The sequence below is a fragment of the Choloepus didactylus genome, chromosome 4, assembly GCF_015220235.1.
Source record: "Choloepus didactylus isolate mChoDid1 chromosome 4, mChoDid1.pri, whole genome shotgun sequence".
Classification (NCBI taxonomy): Eukaryota; Metazoa; Chordata; class Mammalia; order Pilosa; family Megalonychidae; genus Choloepus; species Choloepus didactylus.
This window is the reverse complement of record NC_051310.1, coordinates 192,175,021-192,194,508: the sequence shown is the minus strand read 5'-3', so window position 1 is coordinate 192,194,508 and position 19,488 is coordinate 192,175,021. Positions and strand designations below refer to the sequence as shown.

Below are 19,488 nucleotides of genomic sequence, written 5' to 3'. Positions count from 1 at the left end.
TGGAGAGATTAGGACATGCCCAGACAAATAAAAGCTGATGATACATGCCACCACTAGACCTGCCCTACAATGAATACTTCAGAGTTTTTCAGACTGATAGGAAAGGACACTAGACAGTGAATCAAAGAGGCATAAAGTAATAAAGTTTTCTGGTATAGGTAATGATATGGGTATTTATAAACCCTGGTATTTCTGTATTGTATTTTCTGTACCTAACTTCACTTAGTGTTACCCATTGTAAAATGCAAATGCATAAAAATAATGATAAATCTAAGATTTAGGACATACAATTTACAAAAATATAATTTGTAAGAAGTACAACAAAATTTGGGGGGAATTGAGGGTGCAGGAACAGTGCTTGTGTATGCTACTGAAGTTAAATTGGTATTTAAACTTAAGTGATTATTATAGATGTAAGATGTTATATTTAAGTCCCATGGTACCCTCTCTGCAAAAATCTAAAATATATAAAGAAGTAAATGAGAAGGGATTCAAAATGGTACAAAAAATAAAATAAATATAAACTAGGTATTAATGGAAGAATTAAGAGGTAAAAGAGGTATGATGTTTTAATACCAAATAGCAAAATGGAAGAAGAAAGTCCTACATTATTAGTAGCTACTTTACATGTAAATGGATTAAATTCTCCAGTCAAAAGGCAGATTTTAGCAGAATGTTTAAAAAAACATTGCTATGCTATGTACAAGAGACTCACCTTCAATTCAGACACAAATAGGTTGAAAGTGAAAGGATGGGAAAGAATATCCCCTGCAGATAGTAAAAAAATTACAGCTTGGGTAGCTATACAAATGTCAGATAAGATCAACTTGAAACCATATCTGTTACAGGAGACAAAAAATTACACTATATACTAATAGATCAATTCAGCAAGGAGACATAACAATTATAAGTACATATGCACCTAAAGAGCTAAAGCAGACAATACATGAAACTAATATTAACAGATTTTAAAGGAGAAATAAATGTTTCTATACTAATAGTAGGATATATCAACACACCATACACAATAATGTGTACTACCTCTAGACAGAAGATTGATAATAAAATAGAAGATGTGAATGCACTATAAACCAACTAGAGTTAACAGACTTTTCATCCAACAGCACTAAATACACATTATTCTCTAGTACACCAGGGTCATTTTCCAGAATAGACCTTATGGTAAGTCACAAAACAAGTCCTAATAAACTTAACAAATTTGAAATCTTTCACTGTGGCTTCTTTGACCACATTGGGATGAAGCTAGGAATCAATCAGAGAGGGATAACTAGAAAAACTCACAAGTATGTGTAATCAAGCAACACACTTTTAAACATTTCATGGTTCAAAGAATAAATCACAAAGGAAATTAGTAAATTATCATGGCTAAGGAACCTCCTGTAGTAACAACATTAGGAAATGTAGACTACATTAACCATTGAAAATTTTCTCACAATGTACTGCCTTATTTCCTGCCTGGAAAAGTCCCTTGATCTCTTTGTTCAATGGTGATTGGAATCTCCTAAACTCATGAATTGGTTCAATAAACTCTCTGAGACCTAAAAAATTTGGTCAAGTTTTTATTATAAAACTTTGCTGTGCCACCTTTCTTATTGGTTGCCTTTAGCAAGTTTTAGATAGCTGCTCTATTGCATTTGCACCCCCCCAAATATCAAATGAAAACCCTAATTTATCCTACACTACTTTCTCAATTATCCACTAAATTCTTGACTTTATTTTTGAATGGACCTCTAAACTTTTCGAGTGAGTTTGAGTCTACATGGCATCAAACGCTCTATTTCAATCCATTGATTTTATTTTCATTGAGTAGTTTGGTGTTTCAATAATTTCTGAAATGTCTCTACTTAAAATTAGTTAAATATAGTTTTTAATGTTGATATGAAAGGAATCTTAAAGGTAGCTAAATAGGAACATAAGCTCTAGTAATACATATAGTTAATGGGAACATTGTAAGGGCACACAGGACTTAACAGACTGAAAAAACTAGCATTATTTTGAATCCTGATACATCAAACATATTATAAACTGAATATTTTTATCAGAATATTCAAAGGGAAAAGATATCTAGTAAGTTTTGGACACTTGAAGTTGATCCTATGGTATGGGAGAGAGCAAGAGCTTTGGAAGAGTCACATGAGAGAAAGAATGAAGAAGAAAAGAAATGCATGGTTCATTTTGGAAAGTTCAGCATTACTGGGGAGCTATCGGGAAGGGACAGAGAGAAGCTAGAAAAGAGAAAGGGAGGTACACCTGAGCCAAATATTAAGAGCATACTGAGAAGATATTTAAGCATAATTTTGTAGAAATAAAATATATTACTGCTTCTTATGGTGGACAAGTAAATTGTGGCAGGTTTTTAATCCTACAGACAAAACAGCAGGAAATTATTAATAATTCCAAAAGAACAATTAGATAATATTTTAATATAAAATAAATAAGTGTGCAACCTACTTGAAAGTTCCATAGACAATTTTGTATAGAAAAATACATATTCAATGCCATTGAAAAATAAAAATAACATGGGAAAATTAGAATTAGGAAATATAAATAAGTTGTGAAAACCTCATTGTTTCACATAATTATTAGAAATTGAGCATTATATTTAGAACAAAAGAATGAAAATCTCTTGTTTAAAAAATGAATGAAATATAATCATTTTAATGAATCTCAGGGATGATGAAGAATTGGCAGGGAAAACAATATTAATCAGATAATATTATTGGAAGGGAAAACCTTGTGAAACCTAAATAAGGAATTAGTGCTTAGGTAGACATTAGCTTCAATATATCCCTACAATAGGGCAGTATCAAATTTCATAAATTGTTAATTATATCACAGCAGTTTATATATAAATCTTTTATTACAAAATCATTTGAGAAGGAATATGTTTTTAAATTACTATATCATTTTTAACATATATGAAATATTTGGAAAAGAATTGTAGAAATAGAATTGCCAGCTAAACTAATATTTTTCAAATAAGTATATGTATATGGCTGTTCAAATACCATAAAAAGATACAAACTTGAATTTGATGGAATCCTTGACCTTGATGACCCATCACTGTGCTTTCACAAGGAAACAAAAACAAGTGAAAATCATTACTATACAGAGCATATGTATATATATTCATACATCTATAAATACATTCTTACATATGCCAAAATGTGACCAATAATTAGTTCCATGTTTGGTGTGTGATACATTCACTGTATTCTGTGAAGAGCACAAATATGAATAAGCAAATTCTGCTGTCAAGGAGTGAACAGTCCTCTTGGAGAGAGAAAAATATTACACAGGTGCAGAAATGCGCACATTTTCTTTTAAAGGAAGGAGCTTCACCCAATTTATTTTTGATTCCTTTCAACATACATTTCAAGTAAGAGGGCCCAAGTAATTCCTTTGGTTATGACTCAATAATTAATGCACTGTCAAGATATTTTGTAATTATGTCTAGGAGAGTTCATTAATCTGGGTTTACATAAAAGAATAATTATTCAGCCCTGCAATTACCTCTTCAAGGGGAAAACAATTTCTCCTTTTAATATGATAGATTTATAATTAAAACCTTTTTGCTTGATTTGGAGACATGACAATCTCTATATATACCTCCAAATTGCTTCAGGAATTATTCTACATCTAGTGCTTAATTTATGTACACACAAACACACACTCTCTTGTTTGTTTATTATCTTTGAAGTTAGAGAGTCACACTATAGTTATTTGGGTATTAAGCTCTTCAATTTTTATATGCTTTTATTTTGGCCATTTTAATTTCTATGTGAAGACAGTGTGGTTTTAAATTGTACTTCCCTAATGATAAGTGGTAGAGAGAATCTTTTCTTGAGCTTTGTTGTCAACTATGTATCTTCTTGGTGAAGAATCTGTTCAAGTTTTTGTACATTTCTAAATATTTTCCTTTCCTTTATCTTCATATTATTGAGTTTTGGGAGCTATTTCTATTATGGACACATGTTCTTTGTCAAATAGCTGTTTAGAAAACATTTTTTCCAGTTCTGTGACTATTTTGCTTATTCCCTCAATGCTGTCTTTACATAGCAGACTTTAATATGTTGAAATACAATGTGTCCAGTTTTCTCCTATGGCTCATGTTTTATCTAAAAAATGGGACTAAACCATGGTCATATAGATGTTCTATGATTCCTTTAGAGCTTTTATAGTATTAGGCTTTACTTTAATGTCTAAGATCTATTTTGACAGAAGTTTTATATATGTAGCAAATGATAAGTTAATGTCTCCTTTTCTGGCAAAATACTATTCAATTTTTTCACCACAAATTTTTTTTTAAAACTATGTATCCTCCATGGATATTCTTTGGTGTCTTCATCAAACATCAATTGACTATATGTATGTTAATCTATTTCTGAATTCTTAATTGCCTCCACTGATCAAGGCCTTTATATTTTCACCATTACCTCATTCTGCTGATTGTTCAGTTTGATGATAAGTCCTGAAATCAGATTTGTGGGTCCTCCAACTTTATTCTTCCTTTTCAAATTTATGTTGACCACCTTGGTTCTTTTGCTTGTATCTAAATTGTGGAACCAGCTTCTCAATTTCTGGAAAAAAATTAAATTTTAATTGGTGCTCCTTTGAAACTAGAGAGTAATTTAGGATTTACTAGAGAGTAATTTGGAATTTAGTAGATTGCCCCCAATTGGGCTGCCTAGCAGTATAATTATTCTTTATTTATTTTTTTCATTTTAATTTGTAGTCCATGGTCAATATTCTATAACATAGTTATAATGGATGGGTTTGGGATCCAATATCCATTTTCAAAGCATTCCTTATTAACATAACAAAGTACCTATCTGATCTCTAATAATCTAATGTTCTATCACATAGACTATTACAATTATGGGTCTACCACCCCACCTCTACTGTTAATATGTTTTATACATAAGATTAAAATATTCATATCTTATCTACTCTTTGAATTCTCAATGAGCTTAAACTCTCTCATACCACTTGGAAATGAATCACTTAACAATTTAAATAAGAACACAGAAATATTTAATAAAGAATTATGAATTCTGTCATAGGATATATTTTTGTAATATTTAATTACAAATATGTTTATGGAAATTTTGAGAGAATTAGACAGGTTATATTCCTAGGAAGAGAAAACTGCATTTCAGGGTTTGAAATTGTTAATCTAATGATACATAGCTAATAAGTATCAGAGATAGGACTGTGTACTCTGTGATTAAATTAGTTTTTCAATCATATGCCAAATGATTTTTAATTGAGAGTTCTTTGTTTTAGTGGAGGCAAAAGCATATTCCATGTAATCATTTTTGTTGTGTAATTCATTCTTCCATAAACACTCACTTCTTTAGCACAGGGAAAAAATCTTGTTGATCTGTCCCATAAGAGAAAGTGTTTTCTCCTTGGGGCATCCCTTGTGGACATCAAGAGCTTGATAAGCTGATTTAAGAATACAAACACACAGTATTCTTAAGTGAGCAATTCGATAGCACATTTAAGAAGAAAGTTTTTTCATCACTTACACAATATTTAGAAACTATATAGCCCTGGATCTCTAGATAGAGTACATATTTTACTATTTAAATTACAGATTGGGTGTTCTACTTAGAATTGTATTAAAAATTGAACTGCATGCCTTCTATAGGACATAGCAGAGACAATAGGAAGGGCTCTCAACACATATTTATTTCAATAGATGTAAATTAGAAATTTGCTTTAATATTCTTGATAAAAAACAATTGAAATAGGGACACTAAAACAAACGACAACATTTTTATATTAGTTAAATTTTACATGGAGAGATTATTAACTTTCCATTGTCCATTGGTTATAAGCCAACCCAAGATTATATTTTTTTTCCTAAAAAAAGAATAGAAATGTATTTGAAACCTCTTTTATTAGTTAATTGATATAGAGGTCATGTTAGTTTTTTTTGTTCTTTTGTTTTGTTTTTTGTTTTGTTTTGATTTTAAGGTTTATTTTAGCTTGATGCCTTTAAGAAATAATTCCAATAGATGGGATATTATTTTTTATTGTTTTTAGGATAAAATTCCAGAATGTTGGCAGGTCACAATAGTATAGTAATAAGATCAAGCAGAAATAGCTTAGATTATGGGGTCAGAGAAATCTTGGTTTGAATGCTGGTTCTGTTAGTAAATAACTACATGGCTTTGGTCAAAGTATATGTCCAACTGGGTATCAGTTTTCTCATCTATAAGAATTATATAGAGTGCATGTTGCTATGTAGATTATGTAAGGTGATGTATAAAAAAATCCTTACTCATATTAGCCACTTAATAATATGGTGTTGCTGCTACATTTTATTATGTAGCTTTCCTTCTCTACACACTTACTGTTTGTTTAAACTGCTCATGGACATATGCTACTTTGTTTTCTGGCTGTATGAGTTTAAGAAAGAATTATGCTTGAGTCTCTAACTTTTATAAAATCCACAAGAAAATTCACTATGGGGAGGCAGATTGGAGACCAACCATTTACCCTGTCTTCCCCTGGAGTAAATAAAACCTCCTTTTCCCAACCAGCCACATTAAGTCTATCTGTACAGTAAGCTGTAAGTATCTAATGTTAACAGCCACCATTTATTTGTACTGTATCAAGTGCTTTACATTCCTCATCTATTAAATGTTTAAAATAATTCTATGAAACTGGATTTAGTGCTTATCTTGTACAGTTGAGGAAACTGAGGCTTAAATTATCAATGACTTATTAAGGGTCCAATAGTGAAAATGGGAGCAGATATAGAATCTAAACCCTGGAACATCCAATTCTGAAGTATGCATTTTCAACCACTGTGCTATGTATCTTCTTTATATATTTAATTAATTGTATTTGGGAACTATCATTCTGCTAAAATGTAGCTATTTTCCACAATAAAACTCTCTGAAATTAGAACATCCATGGGGATTTATGGGATGTAATTTAATAACATTACATTTTCTTATTTTGACAATTATTTGGTTTTTAAAAATACATATTTAGATGACAGGTTTTACACATATATCATTGTCCAATTTCAAAATGGACTTCTAAAAACCTTTTCCTGGAAATATTCAAGGTCATGTTTGGCCAAGTAAAGAATTACTCAATGGAAATTATTCATGTATTTTAGAGATAATTTAAATAAATACCTAAAGGTACAAAAGAAAGTATGTGCTTGAATGTTCAGTGTCACTGTCATTTCAATTGTCTGGAGCCCTCTCTGTTCTGCATGGCTCTAATGAGAACTTTTTTCACTTTTTTGTTCCTAAGAGTATAAATGACTTGGATTCAGCATGGGGATCACCATAGTATAAAACACAGAGGTCATTTGATCCTTTCATAAGGAATAGGACTTCTTTGGTTTTAAATAAGTAAAAATAATTCCATAAGAAATGGAGACTCCCAGGAGGTGGAAGTCATTGGTAGAGAAAGCTTTGTGCTTTCCTGATGTGGAATTAATTTTCAGGGCAGTAGATAGAATGGACCCATAGGACACTGAGATTGTGATAAAAGAAGTCATTACATTTAAACTATCCAAAATATCATACTTTCAATGACATGCATGTCATTGTAGGACAGGGCTAAAATTGGGGTTAAATCAAGGAAGAAGTGATAGGTTATAGTGGATTTTCAGAAATGCAAATTGTTCATATGAAGACCAATGATGAATGATTCAGTAAAACCCACTACATAGGAACAAGTAATGAGGGTGCTGCAGAGCCTCATGGACCTAAGAAGTAGGTAGTGAACATGGTTGCAGATAGATACATAGTGGTTATAGGCCATTGAGGAAAGAAGGAAACACTCAATGGTATACCTAAGAGGATACAAAAAGACATCTGGGAGAAAAAGCCTGTAAATGAAATACACCTGGTGGAAGTCAGTAAGTTCTCTAAGGTTTTAGGTGTGATGGCCATTGAGAAATTGATGTCAAGAAATGACAGGTGATGGAGGAAAAAATGCATGAGGGTGTGAAGTAAAGATCAAGTTGAATTATCAGTATGATCATGCATTCCCTAGCATGTTGTCAGGTATATTTAGGAGAACTATAAGGAGGACCCACTGGATCTCTTCAGTGTCTGTCAATCCTGTAAGGATAAAGCCAGATATATTTGTGTTATTCTTATTTCTCATAGCATTAACTACTGTCAAATGTTGGAAAATCAAAGGTAATACTTAGCATGAATGACTTCAAAAATATTTTTGTTTTACGAGTGATCTGGCATTTAAAAAATTTATTTAGTGCTTCTAGAAATTAATAATAAAAAATAATTTGCAAAGTATGACAAAAATTAAGTGTTACTGCCAAACATAAATTAGCTATAAATCATCATTTGGATATTATATAATAGAAGTTCATATATGTTGCATAATTAGAATGAACCTGGCAGTGTTGTACATTTATTAACACATTTAACCCATTTGGAAATTTTATACAGTAGGTGTTACTATTATACAAATTTTTAGATGAGAAAAGGGGTAGAAAGTTTTAAATAACTTTTCTACAGTCAGAGATGTCAAATGTTGACTCTGGGATTCTAACAAGATAGGTTGAATTTAGAGAGCATGTGTATAGCAGTATACAGTTATTTATAATTAATTGCAGCAAAAACAAGAAAAATGTTAGATATGTAATAAATAAAAAACAGTTTAATGAGTAATTTTATTTTATTATGAATCTGATAATATTTAACACAAAAGATTAATTGTAACTTTCAGCCTTAGAGAACTTGAATGTGTTGATAGAGACCACACAAAATTTTAATTCCTGAAAGATAATTTTTTTTCCTAACTTGATCATTGATATCAAAGTTACTCCAAAATTATATTTCCAATACAGATACATTGCTTGTAGACTCAGATTCCATCAATACTATACTTCTATTTCCATAAATTCTGGCATTATATATGTAAGGCCTACATGATATGTATATGCAAATGCATATTCTTTTACTAATGTCCACATATTATTTGATCTGAATAAAAGTCTTTAATTTTGAGAATGATACTTACCATGAGCAAAAGGTACTGGAAATGTTTCTTCTAACATCTGTCTAGAAATTTGTCAACCTCATGTTTTTCTTTCACAAATAAATTATGTAAACCAGATAAGGAGCCCCAAATTCCTTAGGCAAAATATTTGTTCTTTTGGAGATAAATTAGTTTTAATTTTTTGTTGTATCCTGAGGTTAATTAGATAAACCTAAAATTTTTCTCAGGTCCTAGTCAAATGGAAAGTTCACCTGGAAATTATGGCCCACAAGAATTCCAAGGAGCTCCTGTGAATACAAACAGAACAGAATATCCCTTGTCTTTCACCCTAATACCACAGCACCTCTTGTATTGAGGATTCCTGAAAATGCAATACTGGTTCATCTTGGAGCAGTTTCCAGGAAGATTGCTTGGAATGATTTCAAGGATAAAAGTTTAAGGACCAATGCATCCATGTTAGGTTTGTAACAGAGCTTTCTTCCCCTTAAAAGCTACATAATTTTTTGTATGATTTTTTTGCTATTCACTTGTGATACTCTAATATTTTGACTGGGTAATAGGGAAGGTATTTCTAGAGAAATAATTACTCTGTGACTGAAAATACAGATTATTAACCCACAGGGTAGAATAGCACAGCTTTCACAATGAAATTTTTTTATATTTAAAAGTGTGATACTATCATAGTAGTAAACATTATTCATTACACAAAATCTAGGATACAATAAAATTCAAAGTAGAAAATAAAAATCACTCATTGCTGTTTTAATCATTATCTGGATTTTCTTCCAATTATTTTCCTGCATGTATATAATGTTTATTGATATGTATACTTATGTTTGCATAATTTTATCATGCTGTATATTCATTAACTTGTTCTGATCTTGTCAGTAAATAATTAAAATAAACCTTGACTTAAGTTAAATTAGCCTTTTATAAAACCTACAATTTCATGTGTTTTGCATTGGATTGCTACCCCATCACTTACTTGCATCTAGGAGTGTGCACCTACTGATGAATGGATGTTTTTGAGGCATCATGTGGAAAACATGGTGCAGTCTCTTTATTCTGGTTTGGCAGCTTCATCTAACTCTACACAGAAGATGTATTTTTGCTATAAATCTATAACATTATTTTTGCAACTTTTAAGAATAATTGTAGTATACTGGGCTTTTATTTTATTAAAAGAAAAATGAGAGGAGAAAGTAAAAATAATTGCTAGGACTCATAATTTTTAATCTATTGAATGGCTAAAACTCACTTCTGTAAACATCCAGTTGAAATGTCTTGTTAATTTTGCATTAATTAATGTAATGAAATAAACTTTCATATAGATTTAGAAATAACTCTTACAGGAAAATCTGCTCACAGTCTAGAATTTCAGGAGAGAATTTGTTGGTGTAGATAAAGAAGTTAGAAAATAATATCTTTGATGAACTTTTGAAAATGCAATTTTTCTTTTCATCAAAAGGTTAGTGATGCTGAAAGAGGTTTATTCTGGAACATTGATTTACATGACAGTAGATAATCTTGGGTTTAAGCCAAAAGATAGTCTAAAGGTGATTTTCTAAGTTAATGCTACATTAAAAGGTACTGCTTACTCCTTGAAAAATCACCATGAGTGAGTTTTTCTTCCTAAGGCTGAAATCAATTTTTATAGTCATTAAGTACAATTTTAAATAATAAATATAAAAATTGAAGAAATAATTAAAAAAACTAATTTTATTACTTTTGAAATTTTATTACTTGATCTTTATTGTCTAGATTCCAACAGAACATCTCTAATAGTAAAATAATTTTTGTAGAATATCAGGAGTGAGAGAGAAAGGGTCTTAAATTCCTTGTCCTAGGTGACAACAAAAAGTTAGCACTTTATCCTTGACAATTATGCAATTTGATTATTATTTTTAGTTTCTATTACTCAATTTATTCTTGTCAATTTTTAATTTATGTGTTTGAAACACAAACTCTGTTAAGGATTTTTATATCTTTCTGATAAATAAGTGCTATTGTTCTTTTATACTATCCAATCATAGCTCTGTAATATAGGGGTTGTCTTTGTCTGATAATATAGTCACAGTAGTTTTTATATACTTATATTCACAAGATATATATTTATCTTTGCACTTTTCACCTATGTCTTATAAATATCACATGATTGGTTTTTATTTGTTAGTTAAGTCTCAATTCTGCCTTTTGTTGGAGTGTTTAGTTCATTTAAATTTAAAATAATTATTGATGTGCTATTTTAAATTTATGCCATCTGTTTTTGGTTCTTTGATCCTTCTCTCCTGGTTTTTTTGGGTTAATAAAAAATATATTACCTAATTTTATTCTCTATTGGATATTTAAATAAACATACCTCTTTTTATTATATTGCTAATGATTACTCTGTGATAAAATTTACACTATTAAATTTTCTTACTTAAAATTAATATTATACTACTTCACGTACTGTGTTAGAACCTTAAAACATTCTAATTCCATTTACTCCTTGCCATTTCTGCCTACTGGGTGATTTATTTTACCCTCATATAAATTACAAACCTGAAAATACAATATTATTATTTTTATTGTATGCAGTCATTTGCCTTAAATATTTAAAAATATTTCCTGTGTCTGGTGCTCTTCATTTCTTTTGGCATATTTTTTGTTTCTGATGACTTCTAAAAATTTTACTTCTAATATTTTTTTTTCAAGCCTGAAGAACTTTTGTAGGGTTTTCTTGTACTGCAGGATTTTGACAGTGAATTTTCCGAAATTTAGTTTATCTTAAATGTCTCAATGTCACCCTTGATTTTTAAGAATATTTTTTGCTAGATTTAGAATTATTTTTCTTTTTTGCCTCTCAACACTTTTCATATTTTGTATTTGTCTTCCAGTCTTATGGATTCTGATGAGAACTTTGGAATAATTAATATGTTTTTCTCATGTAGTTGATGTGTTCTTCCTGTTCCACATGGCTGCTTTTAAGTGCTTCTTTGTGTCTTGAATTTTCTGTAGCTTGAGAGGATGTGCCTGTGTGTGTGTGTATATGTGTGTGTGTGTGTATGTTGGAGTTGGATTTAACCCGCCCCAGTTGTTCAGAAATTCTTGGATCTGTAAATCAATGTTTTACTCCAAATTTTTATAAAATTTCATCCACTTTTTCTTCATATTTTTTATTGAAACACTTAGGCTATGTTCTTGTTTACTTAGTTTATTCAGTTTGAAAACGTTTTATTGAACTGGCTTCAAGGTTACTGATATATTCCTCTATGCCTCCAATCTGCAGTTTAGTCCTTCCAGATAACTTTTCATTTCAGATATTTTGCCTTTCCATTCTGGATCATCTTGAAAGATGTTTCTGTTAACTTATTTATTTATATGGTTCACATTTTCATGTTTTGTCTTATGATTAATTTTCATTAAATACTGTGTTTTGTGAATGATATTATAGAGGGTTTGGATTATGTTTGCTTCCTTTAAAAGTTCTTCAGTTTTTTTTTCTGGCATGCAATAAATTGAGTGTGCCTCTTAAATCTCTCAGATTTATGTTATCCTTTGTCAAGGAAGATCTATTTGGTTTTCTCCTTAATCTTAGGATATGTCCTCCACTCCAGGCCATGGTTCTTACTTCTAATTTATGGTATATTTTTGCCTCATCCTCATGCCTGAGCCAGTCATATTCTTCATAATGACTGGGCCATAACTCCAACTACTCCCAGACCTTCATGATCTCTGTAGTTAGGTTCTGCTTTTAGTCTTGTAGCAGCATCTCTTGGCTAGGCAAATATGCAGCTCAGTTTTCATCCTAGGACTTACAGGGAATCTCCATACAGACATTTTGGTTCCCTGTCTTGAATGTTCCACTTCTTCTGCTTCCAAAAATGCCAATATTTTTATGTTCAGTTCTGCAGGCCCAGACCTTTATACTCTACTTATAGTCTTTACTTTTCTGCTCAACAGTCCAGAAAAACAGAAAAAACATAGAGTTTACTCATAAGATTCAAGAGTCTCACAAATAGCTGACATGTGCTGTCTTTGTTCAATGCCTGAAAGCAACTGCTGTGTGAATTTTGTCCAGGTTTACAGTTATTTCTGATGTCTTAGAAATTCCTGTGCTACTTACTCTGTCATGGCAGAAGCCAACATCTTACCAGAGATTTTACAGCTTTTCTGATTTAAACATTGATATAGTTTCATATCCTAGCACATGCTACCTTTTTCTGATGTTTTTTCTCTCTTTTTTCTCCCTCATAGATTATTATTCCTTTTTTTTGTTTGTTTAATAAAGAATGGTTCTTTGATTCTAGTTTTTTCTTTTTTGATAAATTTAATTCAATTGTTTGGCTTTCTAATACATTAATGCTATCTTAGTTTCTACATTTTTATTTCCTCTACTTTTTTAGATGGAACTCATTGCTCTTTCTGTATTGCCTTCATATAACTAATCATATTATTTATTTTTGTTACCTGTTTAGGAATACAAGAATTTAATGTTTCCATCATTCATCTGAGCACCACTTTACTTTTATCTTATATTCATTGATATGACTATTTATATTGTTATCCATTATATAAATAGCCAGAATCAAATTTTTATTTCCCATTTGACCAATAACTTAAGATGTACTTTTAGATATACTTTTTTATTTAATTTTCAAGTTGAACTACCTTTCAGCTTTTATATTTTGAAAATATTAATTTTAAAGTAACATGCATTTTGTCAGAATATGTAGTGCCTTTATATTAAACTATGGAAATTTATTGAAATATATAGATTAATTGCAATACATCTGTATATACAATATACAGATATGGAGAAAATAAGGCTCAAATGTTGACATGAAATTTTAGCCTTCCCAATTATATTATTCATATATTAATATTCTGAAATGTGTTTTACTTGGATGAAATACACACTAGATGAGTTATATTCTGTGCCGGTTTGGTTATATTATGTATCCCAAAAAAAGCCATGGTCTTTAATGCAGTCTTGTGGGGGCAGATATATTAGTGTTGATTAGGTTGGAACCTATTGATTGTTTCCATGGAAATGTGACTCAATCAACTGTGGGTTAGATCTCTGATTAGATAATTTCCATGGAGGTGTTACCCACCCATTCAGGGTGGGTTTCATTAAATCACCTGAGTCCTATAAAGGAGTTCAGAAACAGAAGGAGCTCAAAGCAACTGAGAGTGACATTTTGCTAAGCAGCTGAGAGAGACATATTGGAGACAGCCATTGAAAGCAGACTTTTGCTAACACTTTGTGATGCTAGCCCAGGGTTTGCTCCAGAGAAGCTAAGAGAGGACAAAACACCCCAAGAACAACTTGAAGAATGCACAGGAACTGAAAGAGAGGCTGGAACACAACATGGGATCAGCAGATGCCAGCCACATGGTTTCTCAGATAACAGAGATTTTCTGGATACCATTGCTTTCCTTCCATGAAAGTATACTCATGTTGATGCCTTTATTTGGACATTTTTATGGCCTTCATACTGTAAATTTGTAACCAAATAAACCCTATTTATAAAAGCCAATCCATTTCTGGTATTTTGCATAACAGCAGCATTAGCAAACTGGAACATATTTAAACATGCCACTGGATTTTATCCATTTATTCAGTATACATTCTATTAAATAACTTAAAAGTACCAGGCCCTCTACACCATTTAGCAAAAGAAAAAAAAGGTCTTTGTTACCTTGGTTCTAGCTGGAAGGAACAGAAAAGTATACAGAAATAAGTGACATGCCAGGCTAGAAGGTGAAAAGTACTTTTTAAAAAAAGAATAAAATGTAAAATAGAATAGGGGATGAAACATTTGGGCACAAGGTCTTGAGGAAGCCACTAGAAATAGTGTGATCAGGGAAAGCTTTGATAAAAATGTTGGCATTTGACCAAAGCTTTGAAGGAGGGCATGTGAGTTTTATAGCTACATGGGAGGAAAGTGTTCTAGAGGGTTAGAACACCAATACAAAGGCCCTGGGTAGGAAGGGGGCTGAGAAGTTGAGGAAGAGAGAGGAGGTCTAACAAGAGTGACATTGAGTGACATTCTATTGTGTGTGTGTGAATAAATAATGAAGTAAATGTATGTTGACAGTGATAAGTGTTATGGAGAAAAACTAAGTAGAGGGGGTGCAAGGAGATGCTGGCATTGTTCTCTCAAAAATAATTTTCAGAGAATCTTCAGTGATAAGGTCACATTTGTGCAACCTAAAAGAAATGGTGATCCATAAAAATACCAAGAGAAAGTGAGGCTCAGGTAAATGAAATAGTGACAACAGAATTCCATAAAATTAGTTACTTTGTGTCCTTTTATCCTAAAGATTTGCATCACTGTATCTGAGTAAAAATTGTGCAAGAAATACCTTATATTGGATTTGGTATTTTGTTTCACTTGTACCTGTTTTTCAGAGGAATAATTACTTCTTTTAATAAATATAAACAATATAAACTTAGATTTTACAATATATTTATATTTTACTTCATTAATATTTCTATTTTCCTTATTAAAATATATTTTTCATACTTGTATCTTCTTTCTTATCTGTTGTCTTTAGGTATTTTTAGATAGCTGCTCTATCTGCTCTCCTCACCTCTTCCATACTTGAAAGGCAAATTTCCTATGCACAATCCTAACTTATCCTATACTACTTTCTCTAACTATCAGCTAATATTCTTGAGTTCATTTTTAATGGATCTCTAATTGTTGTGTATGGATTTAAGAGTGAGACTGCATCTACATGATATCAACAAGTTAACTTCATTCCATTTATTTTATTTTCATTAAATAGTATGTTTTAGGAGAATTGAATACTTTTTGAAATAAAGCTACTTAATAAAAATATTCATTTTAAGTTGATACAAAAGTTATCTTAAACTGAACAAAAGCAAATATCTTTATTTTCAAGCCAGATATGTCAAACATGTTTTAAAGTCAGTGCCCTTTCTCAAAATATTAAAGAAAAAAATATATCTGGGAAATTTCAGACACAATGTTTACACTGGGGACATAGTTCTAAACATTAAGAGTTTGAAAATCTGTATGAAAGAGAGCAAGAGCCTAGAGGCAGTCAGATAAGAGTAAGACAAAGAGTGGCAAAGGAATTCATGACTTATTCTGGAAAGATGGGTATTACTGGTGGCTAAAAGCAAAGTGCAGAGAATGGAGCTGGAAAAGAGAATGGAAAGTATACTGGAGACAAGCATAAGAAGAATACTGAGTTGTAAATATGAACATTTTAGGAATTTGGACAAATAAAATATATTACTACATTTTATGAAGGGCAAATTATGTCTGGCATGTTATTTTTTTTTCTCCTTGAATCAGAACAGCAAGAAAACATTAATAATTTTAAAAGGAAAACTAAATATATAATTTTATTAATGCTAAATATAGAAGTGTGCATGCTAATTGAAATCATCCATAGAAGAACACAGTTTCAATGCAATTGCAGAAAAACAAAACACAGAAAATTTAGAACAAGGATAAATAGAAATATGCTGTAGAAATCATGATGTTTTATATAAGTATTTTTAAATGAACATTATATGTAGAAGGAATAAATGAGAATACCTGGTAGAAAACAAAATTCAGAAAATATAATGTTTAATAATTCTCAGTAATGACTTTGAAAAATCTTCACAGTAACCAAACTGAAGCAGACAATATTGGAAGGGGAAAAATAGATAGACTTAATAAATAATAATGAATAAATAGTAGCCTTAGTAGGTCCCTAGAATAATGCCATAGCATTTCATAAGGTGCCTGCTAAATTAGAACAATTTATAATATAAAATATTACATTGCAAAATGAAGCTTGCAGGAGTTAGACCACTGTAATATAAATAGAAAACACACACATATTCACAGACACACACACACACACACACATGCACACACACACACAGATGTCATTATATAAGCTATCTTTAGTTACCAGAGTCTGATACAATAGAGACATTGGCCTTAATGAATTATCTCTGTGCTCCCACAAGCTAGGAAAAACAAAGAAGCTATCATTAATTAGCATGTGGGTACAAATTAATGCATAAATAAATACATCCTCAAACATACCAAAATGCAAACAATATTTACTTGGAAATTTTATATATGACACTTTGTTAGATGCTGTGGAAAGCAAGTAATAATAAGGAATCCCTTCTGTCAAGGAGGAAACAGTCTTAGTCTCATTGGAAAAAGAGAAATATTATACACACACATTTTATCTTAAAAGAATCTCATAAAATTAATCTTTGTTTCCTTTCAACATACATCTTAGAAATGATGCCCCAGCTCACACTTCTGATTGCCACAAATGACTAATGCACAGTAAAGGAGGTAATGAAGGATTTTGTACCAGTGTCTTGAAGAGTTCACTCATCTTGGGTTTACACAAAAGAGTAGCTATTCAACACTGCATTCCTCTCTTCCAGTAACCGAAAGACATATTTTTTTTCCCTTTAACGCTGTAGATTCATTATTACCAGAGGCTTTCTGCCAAATTTTGAAAACAAGTATCTCTCTGTATATTCCTAAAGTACTGGAGGAAATATGCTACTGCTAGTGCTTCATTAACCTACACACACACACACCCCTACATTTGTTTATTAGGACTTTGACCTCAGAGAGGCACAGTATAGTTACTTGGACACTAAACTCTACTGTTTTTAATGGAGATCATACTCTACTTCATAAACAGTTCATTTTTCTATGTAATCAGAAATCATAATCATATCAAAACACAGATAAATGATCAAAATTTTAACTGTCTTAGCAAAATTAACCCAAATTAACAAGAACATTCTCTATATTACTTGATGGCCCCATTAGTGCTTACATCTGACCCAATCTGTTCACTGGGGTTTATATGTTTCCTGCTTTGCTCTCAGTCTATCAGCTGCCATTTCTTGTGTTAGTGAAATTTAGTAGTCCTCATATCTTAATATCTTAATTTTCTACTTTCATTTTGCTAACAGCCAAGAAAACAGAACATCTAGCTATATTAAAAAACAATGCAATATTTTGCACCTGTTGGTGCATGCTCACATATCAGTGGAAAGGCATAAATTTCAGGCACTGCTCAGACACCCCTTTACTTACTTTATATGACCATGCTCTGAATAACTGATGTGTCTAAATGACCTCCTCTTATAGTGATTTGGTGTTCAATACAAAAAAATGAGATTACAATTCTCATCACAAATTTCAAGTTTCTAAGTCATCATTTAATTTATATTATGCCATGTGTGGTTACTGCAATATTTTCCCAATTGTTGGAGTAATTTAATGCATAATGCTGTCCTGGTGTGTTTTAATTGTAAGATGCCTAGATTGGTCATAGAAATAGATTTCTATGCATGACTCTTAGGAAAGCATTTTTCACATCTTTATTCCTCAGACTATAGATCAGAGGATTCAGCATTGGAATGACAATGGTATAGAACACAGATGCCACCTGTGCCTGGGTCAGGGAGGATGTGTTATCAGGCTGTAGATATGTGAAAATCAGGGACCCATAGAAGATGGTTACACTCAGGAGGTGGGATGCACAGGTGGAGAAGGCTTTCTGCCTGCCTGCTGCAGACTTGATCCTCAGGATGGCAGAGATGATGGCAGTGTAAGTGACTGTGATGATGAGAAGAGGACTTATCAGGGTGAACCCAGCTAAGACAAAGATCACCATCTCTGTAATGGATGCATCTATGCAAGACAGGGCCAAAAGAGCCGTGGTGTCACAGAAAAAATGATTGATACTAGAATCACAGAACACTAAACTACTTATCACACAGATGGATATCAGAGAATTTGTGAAGCCTATTGCATATGGCAGTACTCCCAGCCAGTTACACACTTTTGGAGACATGACTACTGAATAGAGTAAGGGATTGCATATTGCTATGTAGCGGTCATAGGCCATTGATCCCAGAAGAAAACACTCACTACACAGAAAACCAACAAAAAAGTACATTTGGACAAAGCAGCCAACAAAAGAGATGGTTTTATGGTTGGATTGGAAACTGACAAGTGTCTTGGGTGTCACAGTAGAGGAATAAAATGTATCAATGAATGCTAAATTGCTAAGGAAAAAGTACATAGGTGTATGAAGCTGAGAGTCAATTCTGATTAACATGATCAGTCCAAGGTTCCCCAAAACAGTGAACAGGTAAATGAAGAGGAACAGCAAGAAAAGGCTGACTTGTAATTCAGGGTGATCTGTAAATCCAGAGAGAATGAAGAGAGTCACCTTAGTGAAGTTGGATCCAGCCATTTATTACAACTCAGCCTTTGAATTACCTGTTGAATAGCAACAAAAAAAATTCAGAGAAATTTTCAAGTCTGAAGAACTACTAATCAGAGCCCACTTAAACTCAAAGAATGAGACAGTAACAGAGAGCAATTACTTAGTGGTCTAAAGTTTGCTGATAATTTATACAAGATTTTCAGTGTTTTTACAGAACTGACAGACACTAATAAAATT

At 31.7% G+C, this 19,488-nt stretch overlaps 1 protein-coding gene across 1 annotated transcript; it reads right to left on the bottom strand.

The window, feature by feature from the left end:
• Positions 1-18,345: 18,345 nt before the first annotated feature.
• LOC119530851 (olfactory receptor 8I2) lies at positions 18,346-19,278 on the bottom strand. The gene has a single exon (XM_037831580.1). The coding sequence runs from the start codon at positions 19,276-19,278 to the stop codon at positions 18,346-18,348; it is 933 nt and encodes a 310-aa protein (XP_037687508.1).
• Positions 19,279-19,488: the final 210 nt, after the last annotated feature.

Bases quoted from the DNA above. Each gene is read 5' to 3' on its own strand.
- LOC119530851 (XM_037831580.1), bottom strand. From the start codon at position 19,278: ATGGCTGGATCCAACTTCACTAAGGTGACTCTCTTCATTCTCTCTGGA.